At 38.3% G+C, this 11,001-nt stretch overlaps 1 protein-coding gene across 2 annotated transcripts in view; it reads right to left on the reverse strand.

The window, feature by feature from the left end:
- The window catches only part of EML6 (echinoderm microtubule associated protein like 6), a 118,555-nt gene that overhangs the window by 12,191 nt on the left and 95,363 nt on the right, over nucleotides 1–11,001 (reverse strand). The window contains exons 29-34 of one of the 2 annotated variants that reach the window (XM_009319603.1): nucleotides 7,025–7,039; nucleotides 5,713–5,721; nucleotides 4,039–4,117; nucleotides 2,673–2,802; nucleotides 1,352–1,454; nucleotides 1,003–1,019 (exon numbers count right to left, since the gene is read on the reverse strand). In XM_009319603.1, the coding sequence (XP_009317878.1) occupies nucleotides 1,003–1,019; nucleotides 1,352–1,454; nucleotides 2,673–2,802; nucleotides 4,039–4,117; nucleotides 5,713–5,721; nucleotides 7,025–7,039 (353 nt within the window). The remainder of the gene's footprint in view (nucleotides 1–1,002; nucleotides 1,020–1,351; nucleotides 1,455–2,672; nucleotides 2,803–4,038; nucleotides 4,118–5,712; nucleotides 5,722–7,024; nucleotides 7,040–11,001) is intronic. The other variant, XM_009319601.1, reaches the window with a different exon arrangement.

Genomic DNA, 11,001 nt, shown 5'->3' on the forward strand with positions numbered 1-11,001 from the left:
TCATGAAGTAAGACAAATTCTAAAAGAACAACATAACATTTATGAAGAACCTCATGCAAAAGAAATTGTCTGTAGATGTTTCACTTGTATCCGCGATTCACACAGATACAACGAGGTAACATGAAACTTTTACATAACTCTGCTGACTAAAATTCACAAACAAATCAGCCTTACCTGGAAATTCTGTCATATCACCTGCATTGTGAGAGCAATGGCAAATGAGGAAGCACCAAGGGAAAACAATAGATGAAATAAGTCATGTTTCTAATGCTGAAGTGCCAGCATCAGCACCAGAAGGAAAAAAAAAATTAAAAATTTGAAAATGGATATGGATTAAATCAACAAAACAAATAAGCAGGAATATTGTTGAACTTTTTTGGGTATATTGTTTTTCTTTATACACAAATATTGCAACAGCATTTAGCACTTTTGAGTTTTAAAAGAAATGCTAAAGACATGTAGTTTTAAAAAATTATTAAATTTAAAAGTTAAATGAATCTGTAGTTATACAGACTATCAACCAAAATCAGAAACACTGATTTCATGGGCTCTTATTGACAGAATAGAAAAAGGGCCTTTAACAGTCACCTTTTCCCTGTCATAGAAATCAGCATTTTGAACAGGAGCTCTGACAATATGTACGGGTTTTTGTGTTTACTCAACATTCAAATTGACGTGCCCGCACTCAGTACGGGTGGCCAAGATGGTTTGTCAGGGTGTTCATCTACTACCATTTTTCTGCCCCCTCTTAAGTTATTTATTACAGAAGTTACGGACTTGAGTCTCCTGCCCGGCATTTCCCATACGATGTTCACTCCTGCAAAAGGCACTAGGGAATCTAACAGGACTCTCCATGTAAATAACAAACAAATAAATACACGTGGTTTCACAATTGGCCCCTTACATGTGTCATAACTTCTGCTGAGATTTCACTCTATTTCTTTCCCTTTCCACCTAGCTTTTGTGCTTCTGCGCAGGAAATTTTCATTATTGTATTTTCACTGCTAAGCATTTTACTGCTAAACAAGTGCCTTGGATACAGGGAAGGAAAGAGGGAATTCTATAAATCTTATGATTACAGATTAATGAGGTGATTTAGTGCAGTTTATCAAAGCTTGCTTTCTGAAATATGACTGTACTACAATTAACTCTCAAATCCAATGACTCGCAATCAGAGATAAAATTGAAACCATAAGAAAATCCTGAAGCTTGATTACCTCTTTAAAATCAAAGAAAAAGTTTGAGGACAGTAACACTAGCATGCCCTGGTAAAATTCCTACACAGAAAAGCCCAAAATAAATCAGTGCCCCTGATAATTTTTGAGTAAAACTTTGTTATATGGAGAGTCACCTACCGATCTGGCTGGTAGCCACAATATTTTTATACTTTGGGTGCTGATTCACAGTGAGGCAGAGAATGTCATCAGTATGCTCCAGGTAGAAACTCTGACTACCTAATAAAATTCAAACATGTTTTTATTCACAACGGTATCGAAGAAAGAACCACCACTGAAGCAAAGAATATTCAAGCAGCTTGTTGCTACACTCATGCTGTACTCTCCAGGGGATGGATGGGGATAGGGCAAGAGCTGTGTCGACAGCTGCTCTGCTCTCGTTCCCAGGCACCATTACCAAATGCACTATGAACGTAACCATTAACACACACGTATATAAAAAAGCGGTATTTGGTAAACTAGCTATGTTCAGGGAAGCAGAAATCAGCCCAAGAATCATCCCATAGCCTCCTGTAACTGCACGAAAAAGCAAAACTAGCAAACGCAGGGCCCAGGTTTCCCAGTAAATCAAAGCAGCCAGTGGAAGCGAAGTGGAGAGCAAAGCCCTGTAAAGTCTGCGCTTTGCAATATCCTCCTGAGGGAAAGGGCCCAAAAAGAACAGATGGGACCGTGCTTCCCAGCTCCCCGGGTCAGAGGCCGCCCTAGGACTGGAGTCCCCAAAGGTCACCAGATGTGACAGCCCTTCTGCCTCCACGCCTCCTTGGCAGCAGAGCTGCTGAGCGCACAGCTCTGACCGTTTGGTTCACTGTGGCACCAAGAGGGAATAAAATAAAGCCAAAATTCCTTTTATTCCTATCTTTGTTTCTAGAGACATATGAAGAATATGGAGATGTTGGTGCTACAACTTAGGGCCAGATAAGTTTTTGGTGTTGCTCCTCCTCTTCATTACCCAAAAGGCAGGGACTATTTCTACCCCTTCCAAAGAGCAACTTGCTCACACTGTATTGCATCAAAATGTACCCTTCCCTGAGTATGACTTTGCTAAAACAACTCAAAATGAAACAATGGTTCTTACTGCTCCTAACATTTTTTGGGCTACTAGTAATTTCATAACCCAGGCTCTCTCCTCTGAGAAAGCCATTCCTGTCTCTTCAGCGAGGATTTTAGCAAGGCACAACTGCAGAAATAGAACAGGTTTTATTACACTTCCTAGCAGAATCTCATACCTGCTGAAAGGAACAGGATGGCTCTACAGGATGACCTGAACAGGAGAAATTGTCAATCTGATACAATAGCCATCTAAAATTTTTTGCATTATTTATCAAGATGCAAAATGTGAGAAAGTTACAGGAATGTTAAGAAATTCAGACTTTCAATCAGAAATATTTTACTCATAAAGCATTTTTTATCTCAAAGTGTTGTTTCAAGTTGAATTACCAGTAGACAGATTTTGAACTACGCCTGCTGCAGCTGTGTGGAAAATAATATCAGCACCATCATTTAGGTAATGAAGGTTGTTGCGGCAATCAAACCCTCTGTATCCAAAAACATGGTCTAAAGCCAGCTCCTAGTCAAATAAAACAAAAAGAAAGAATAAGAATGAAGTGAAAGAAGGAAAAAGGAGACTACAGAGTTTGGGTCACATAAGCACAGTTCTAAAGTAATTACACAAGCTACAAATATCTTGTAGAGGCAATAGAATAATTAAACAATAATTAAGCAGTTATCCCTGTTGTTCTGCTAATTTATTGAGGCATGACATTCTCACAGACTATCTACAACACTTTAATCGGTCAACTAAGGCGCTGCATTTATATTATTTCTTTAATAATTCAGGCAGCTATAAATGTTTTGCTTCTGTAAATTTCCATTCAAAATATATACAACTTACAAAAAAGGTCCAATTTTATGAATCTTCCCATCACAGTTTAATAGCTGTATAGGGTATCAGGCATTTGCAAATATCTTCACTTCTACCCTAAGAGTCTTCAAAAATCATTCTCGTAAACAACCAAATTTTAACAGACCAAATTCTGACCTTAAAGTCCTTATAAGAAGCAAAGGCAGGCCATAAGTAACTCTACATTTAAAACATTAATCAAAGGTGTTATTTCAGCTTACAATAAGCAATTGCCAAGGAAATTTCCTCCAGAAAAACAGTGATGGTTAGTGGATTGTTGCTAAAGTTGCTTTTATAGCCCAGAAGACAGACTTAATGAATCTGTCCCAAACACAAGTACAGCTTACTTTGAACAATTTGAATGACATTGACAGGCCAAGCAATTGTTGCAAGTTGTCCACACAGACCAAACAATATTCCTTGTTCAGTGTATTACATGGAAATTCCAAAAAGTTGTTTAGGGGGGCCCTACAGTTTGGGGAAAGACTTATATTGCAAAGTAAACGAGCAAATTTCATCGTTCAAAATCACGCTCATGATCTTTCATGTGCGAAAGTGCAGTTTCTGACTGTATTTCCCTTGGGGTTATGTAGTGAGTATGGGTTCTGCTGTGCATGCACATACACCCTGGCTCTACCTGCCCTTCAAATTAAGAGACAAATTTTGGGTTTGGAGAGATCTGATATTATAGGTAAGCTTTAACACCCTGAATCTGAGTTCTTTCTGACAGAGGTTGCTGCCTGTCACATCTGCTGGTGTTTGCCAGCAGAGCTGAAAGCACTTTCTAGACATTTCTTTCTCTTCTCTTCTACCTATATGTGACTTTAGCTGCCCTCAAAATAGGGATTCATTTCACCCAGCATGTATTACTTCTAAAGCAAATAAAAAAGTATTAAGCCTGACCTCAACCAGTTTCTTTTTTTTGTTGATATTGTTCTTTTGCAGTTTTTCAGGTTGAGGAGCAGCTCTGCTAACTGGTGGCCTGAAACAAACATGTAAAAAAGAAAACAATCAATATGTTGGAAAGCAAACTAAAACCTTCAAAACCGTACCATACGTTTTGTATGTGAACAGGAAATGGCCAATTGCAACTGTATGAGCTTGATGCCTAGCTTTTTTTTTTTGAGAGTTGTACAATAAACTGAAATCATAGGCATTTTGATGGAAAGAGCAGAAGTAACATTGATGTAGATTTAGCGGATGAGTGGCAGAACAGGCCACTGTACACCGATTTTATTTTCTTTAAATCATAATGATTTAAATCCATGGAAAATCCTTGACTATTAAATGGCAGTAAATTGTTGCTTCCAGAAATGATCTAAAAGATTTTCTACGGCTGGCAGTTGACCTTTCCCCAACCTTGCTTCTTCTGAGAAATTCCATCACAAAACCTTGACAAGACTTTATTAAAATCTTCTCAAAATCGTATTAGAGATAAAACGATTACATTTTAAAATATACAGGTCATTCATCCACGCGAATTTAACAGAGACTAAAGGCAGCAAAGCATTTTTATATAATTACAGTTGCTAAAAGTAGCTAAAAAGACAAATGTAGTACACAGACTGAAACACAGTTTGATTCGTGCAAATGGTCTTTAAAGACAGATAACCTTTACTGCTACTATTTGACTTGATCCTTCCAAGAAAAAAAGAAGAGGCACAAACCTAAGAGGAGTAGAGGGAGCTCAGCCTCTAGAAGTGCATGACCTTACGAAATCAAACGCCTGCTGCACAGGCTCCACTTTGGATGACCCTTGTGTTAATTTAAGCACAATGATTCTCCCTTTCTGTTAACAGAAATTCACGAAGGCCAGTTCTAACCCTGCCAACAGCAGAACAGAGCCATTTACTGGAGAAATTAGCCCATAGAAATCTGGCCTAGATTCTTTATCACGTTTGATCATCTTTTACTTAGAAAATGGACCTTGCTAGAAGGCTGGGGTAGAAGTGGTGATGGCAAAAGAATAAAAACAGGTATTATGGTTAAATGCCTACTCCAAAACATCACTTGATGGCTGCTGTTAATAATACAAAAAACCCCACTGCATGCCTTTAAACTGCAATTGCAGATTCTGGAGACCGGGTTAAACAACAGTGGGGTTCTGTAAGTAAAAAACCAAAATACCTGGCCTCAATTTATTTAATAAACACTCGAATCTGGAAAGCATTTCCACTGTTTAAGATTTTAAAAAGGTGCAAACTTGATATACATTATATATGCTGTGAAAATTAGATTTTTCTTGTCCTTATACTGTAATTACCGTTAATTCTTGTTTTGCAAAAATTAATTGCAGAAGAATGAAATCCCTTTTGCTTAGAGGGAGCTACTTCTTCTGGAATTGTATTTTTTACAGAAGGTATTAAAGGCAACAATTGACAAAATGCACAGCTAGAACACTTATTGCTGCACAGCTAGAATACTTATTGCAGGAGTAAGTAGCATGAAAATCTGAGCTCTAAAAAAGACAGAACAAAGCTGGAAGTAAACAAACTAACCCACTTCTCAAGCAAACAAGCAAACTCACTAAGTACTAGCAAAGTACTTTAGCAGGCGATCTTGTAATCTTGATCTTACCTTGATCCCCTTGTAAGCAGCAAACAAAGCCAAGTAAGAAACTTAATACAGTTTAGGTGTACTTCTGACCACTTTACTCATGCACAAGCATTTTTAGAGTTGATCAGTCATTCCTTTGTGGCACAAAACATGCTATTCAAGCATGCCAGCAAGAACTAAAACAGAAATTAAAGAGTGCACCAGTCTACAAATTCGGAAACATCATACCCTGGCATCCCTGGGTATACTCTGAACTAAAGATCCTACAGGACGGAGGGAAAAAAGGAAGCTACATCCATGCTTCCTGCACACTTTATACTGAAGGCGAACGTGAGTCCACATGTTTGTTTGTTTTCAGGTGCCTGACAGGGATGGAAGCTGGTAGAAACTTAACAGTCTTATAAGCACTGTTGAGAATTTCACACAATGGATGCTTGTTTTGTATCCTAGTTCAGCCTGTAATTTAGCCTCATAATTGTTCATCGGTGGGCCAACTTCCTTACGGGGACAGCTTGTACTTTTTCATTCACAGGGAAACAAGTACCTTTATTTTAACTGAAAGTGGTCAATCAAGTCACATTAAATAACCATCAGTGGTAATTGGACCGAATAGCAGCGCAATCACCAGTAGAGAAGGGGCGGAGGAAGTTATTACAAAACTTAATTCTCTTACAAAATAAAATCATTACCTGACGCTAGAACAGCAAAAGCCGTTTCAGCCCAGATTTACTAAGGCCTTTGAATCAGCACTTATGAAAATAATAAATCATTTTCTTGTATGCTGCCTGCTCTTTTTTCTGTTTTAGTGTAATTTTAAAATGGATCATTTTTACATTTCTTTACCTAGGAATATCAGTTAAAGTTTATGACAAGAGCAAGCCAAACTTTTTTATGAAAGCAAGAGAATGCTACCACTATGACATGATTGATAATCACGAGATTGTAAGCATGAGATTTAATTTGGAAACATACACATACACACATATACTTTTATATATATCTATTCACAGTACACACAAACACAAATGTTGTGTGCATTCATATATACATGTCCATGTATATATACACACACGTATGCATTCATTGCCTTATTATCATCTTAATAAAACAAATGTAAAGCAGCATCAAATTTTTAACATTTTAACAAGTCATTTCATTTTTAACAAGTCTGTGACTACACCTGATTTATTTTGATACATAAGATGGCAGTGTCAAGACAAGGAATTTGCACTGTAGCAAATTACATATATTTACCCTTTTTGACCTATGCACTCTGCATTGTACATTCACAGCAATCTGTGCTTTTTCTGTGCTGTGTGTTGTTAGTACTTACTTGACAATTCCCTGCCTCCAAAGGAAAGCAAGTTAAAACATAATACAAGCATTAACGGTTTCTTTCCAGTAATTTAAAATAAATGTGCTTATATTACGTTATGGGATGAATGAGTTTCAGGAACGATAAGACACAGTCAGACATTAGAGGGCTTTCAGTTCTTTAGGTACTGTGAATACAGCAAATAAAATTTCTGTTACTGATGGTTATCTCGATGACATGCTTACACAAGCATAAGCACGGTCATAAATCAGTGAGCTAACTCCAGATTTAAACTGACAAAATCTCACCCACTCTCTTTATGGGTCTTCATGCAGAAATGTAAAAAGATGCAAGTGACAATTCATTCACTCTCACCTAACCAAGAAGGCTATCTGAAATGGCCAAGACCAATGAGGAGGAAGAGGAGCCTAAATCATGGGTGGGGCAAACAGGCAGCACCAGGACAGAGAATAACAGATGGACAACCAAGAGCTGGGCAGGGGGGGAAGAGGGAGTGGGGTTTTGGAAGAGTGGGACACCTTGAGGGTGGAAAGAGATGTGATCTTAGAGAACAGGGCCAAAGTGAGGGGGTGTGTGTGTGTGTTAGATTCATTTAGATGGAAAATAAAGGAGAGAAAGGGCAGAACAAAAATTGTTATGATAAATTCTGTGGGACACGGATAACCAATTCATGTTTTTAGAGCACATGGCATAATTGGTCTCTGATGAGAGACGCTGTCTACATCAGTACCAAATTGGTGAGAACACAAATATTCTGTTCTGAGGCCAATGGGAACAGAATTGGATATTCAGAAACAATGTTGCGTGAAAGTGACAAACAATGAGGTTTGGAGCCGGGACAGATAGACAAAAATGTCCTGACACTGAGAAGGTGACGGGCTGGGCCCAGCAGAAATGGCTAGAGAAGAAGCTGAAGAGAGTCCAAATGGGAGACTAACGTGTGCATTTAGATGGCTGCTAACTGGAGAGGGAACATACTTGGTTGCTACACAAAAATAAAAATGAGCAGGACTGCTCCCAAGAAGAGAAAGCAAGGTTCAAAGAGAGGCAAGACGATCCACTACCGGTAGGTTTGTTTGGACAAGAGAATTAAAAATCCAAGATTTAAAAAAATGTACTGTTCATTTTGTAAAAAATGCGAAAGCAGCTTTTAAAAGTACACTTCCACTAGTTGACAGGAGGGGGACTCCCAAGTACCCTAAAACTGCTGCAAAATTCCTAGAGCTTTAAGAAGTGACTAAAAGATTTTGTGAATTCTAAACCCTGTTTAGAAACCCTGTTAGGATTTTCCCATCCTAACATACACAGTAGTTTTACATACAACTTTTCCTGCTGTTACTTTTCCTTTACATTTTGTAGATAACACAAGACAACAAAAAAGAATAGTATCCAATATGAAAATATCCTACTCTCTAATACAGTGGACCAAAGCAAAGCTGAAACAAAACTAGAGGGAAACATCAATTGTAGTCTAAATTATTTTTTAAAAGTGTAGCACGGAAAGAGCCTTAGCATGGTTAGAATATTTACGATTTCACATGTATGCTGATGCACTCTTTAAAAAAAACAAACAAAAAAAGGTATTGCAGAACGTATGGTGGTGATAGCCATTTTCCTATTTTGTAAGGGAAGCTAGTCAGTGCATTCACATGTCATTCTAGTTCAGTCTCCAAATGTGAAACAAGCAGAAAAGCAGATTAATAAGAAGGATCATCAGTTCTGAATGAAATCCGAAGGCCTTTGTTTTTTAACAAGTTCATTGTTCTAAACATCTTGTAAAGCTGTTAAACTAGACAACTATTGTAAACAGGCTGGCCCTATTGCATAGAGATCTGTCATACATAATACACTGGACAGACAGGGCTGGCTGGAAGCTCCCTCAGCCCTCTTTGCCAAAAGCAGCTTCAAGGAACACATTGTAACATGCTTTAGGCAAAACCTAAATTTCTGTCTTTGAGCTAAAAAGTTTTGAACACCTCAGGTAATGAGACTTCAGGAGAACTCTCTCCATATACTACCAAGGCATCAGAATCAACCCAACTTTAGCATGTTCTGGAAGGTCTCTCTCTTTCCTTAGGCTTCTCTCGGGGTTTGCGATCATCTTTTGAGAGGAAGAGTCTTTTCCATTTGTTTTGTTATTCCTTACATAAACTCTGACATGTTTTGAAGCTGTGCTCATTCTATAAGTAAAAATATTCAACCAACAGTATACAGAGAACTTTTGGGCTGGAGGTAAAACATAATAGGCAGATAAAATAGCATCCTTCCCTGCATAACAAAACATACCAGAAACAACGCTTTTCCGATCATTCCTGGACTACAGCCTACACAACAACCCTCAAAAAAAGCTTAATATTTCGCATCAACCTCAGTGCGGAGAGCGCTCAAGTTTAGAGAGAGAAACATCGGTAACACGTTGTGCCTTGCGACAGTATTGGCATCCCTCAACTCCACACCCACTAAGTGTCACACAAATGAAAAAGACCTTTGGGCCAGCTCATATTCTTGTAAAGAAATAAATAATCAAAAGAATAATATTTGAAGAGAGAAAATCCAACTTCTTAACCTTCTTTAACTTCTCATTTTTATCAGAACATATGATTACAAATGATGCATAATAACACAACTGAGGACAAGGCTCCGAGACAGATAGCTCACGGAGAGTGAGACAAGCCCGTATGTTAAGAAAACAGAAAACCAGAGAAACATGCTAATGCTGCTTTTTGTTTTCTACACATTCAACCTGCTTTAAAGGTTTTCCATCACCAGGTATATTATGAGAGTTTTCAGTTTATGTAGATTCATGCAAATCAAACTAAATGAAAGCTGCAAACATAGGATATATGTTAGCGGTTAGTAGAATGCAAAATGCAAATACATCTTTGCCTTTCGTATTAGTAACATAAATACAGTCTTCACGCAAGCTTGTTTTACTTCTTATTATATAAATTCTTTGCCAGGTAAAGTGGTCCCAGTTCAAAAGTTAGCCCTTTTCTGAAATGGAGCACAATTCCTACATAACACACAGTAGAGCTTACAATTGTCCTGGATTGTCTGGGACAGTCCCACCAGTGACCAAGTGGTCCCGTGGTGTGGGAGCACTGCTCTTGGAGCTCCCACACTGTGAGAGTGCTCCTGCAGCACCTCTCATTGGCACCCCACTTCTGTACCATACAGGCAGAGCAAAGAAGAGGATGCCAATCAGAGGAGCAAAAAGGGAAGAAGAGAAAAATAAGGGTGGGTGGGGAGGATAGGAGGACAGACATGGAAAGGGAGAGGAAAAAAAACAAGAAGGTTGGGGAGAGGAGAGAGAAACAACAATCAATTAATTGTCTTAACCGAATGCACCAACTAATATAACCACAGAATAGTTAAAAACTGTTCCTCAGCCTCATCTCTCCTGTTATTTTTCCATCCTAAAGCTGTAACTGCTGACAGAGACAGTAAATCTTGGGCCCCCCACAAAAATACCAGACCATGATTTATTTCAAATCCTGCAAGTAAAATCTATCATGTAACTTGTACATTCCTCCAAGATATTTGCAGAATCATCATTCTTTCCATTATGTAAATAAATGAGACAGGAAAAGTACATTTGATACAGGGCTTTCATTTTCTTTTCTAAGGAAAAACCTTAACATTATCCCCAAGTTTGTCATATATAAGTTTTTTTGCCCTTTATACTAATGAAATTTCTCCACCCAGTTTACTTAGGGGCCCAATACTCTGGAGATCTGGAGAAGGCCAGTGTAATATAGATTTCCTTTTCATCGTGCTGGATTGTGCTAAGCACAAAGCATGCGCTAGGTAGTAATAGAGAACACACACTGGCTGCTCAAAGTCACAGTTGTCTTGTATCGAGTATTACGTCAAATCTGTCCTCCTACTCTCTTTCCCATGATGGGGGAGAGAAGGGACAAGAATTGCTGGCTCCTCTCTTTAAGACAGTAGAGTAAGTCTTTGTATTAACTGGC

This window comes from Pygoscelis adeliae, unplaced genomic scaffold (genome assembly GCF_000699105.1).
Source record: "Pygoscelis adeliae isolate BGI_AS28 unplaced genomic scaffold, ASM69910v1 Scaffold122, whole genome shotgun sequence".
NCBI lineage: Eukaryota > Metazoa > Chordata > Aves > Sphenisciformes > Spheniscidae > Pygoscelis > Pygoscelis adeliae.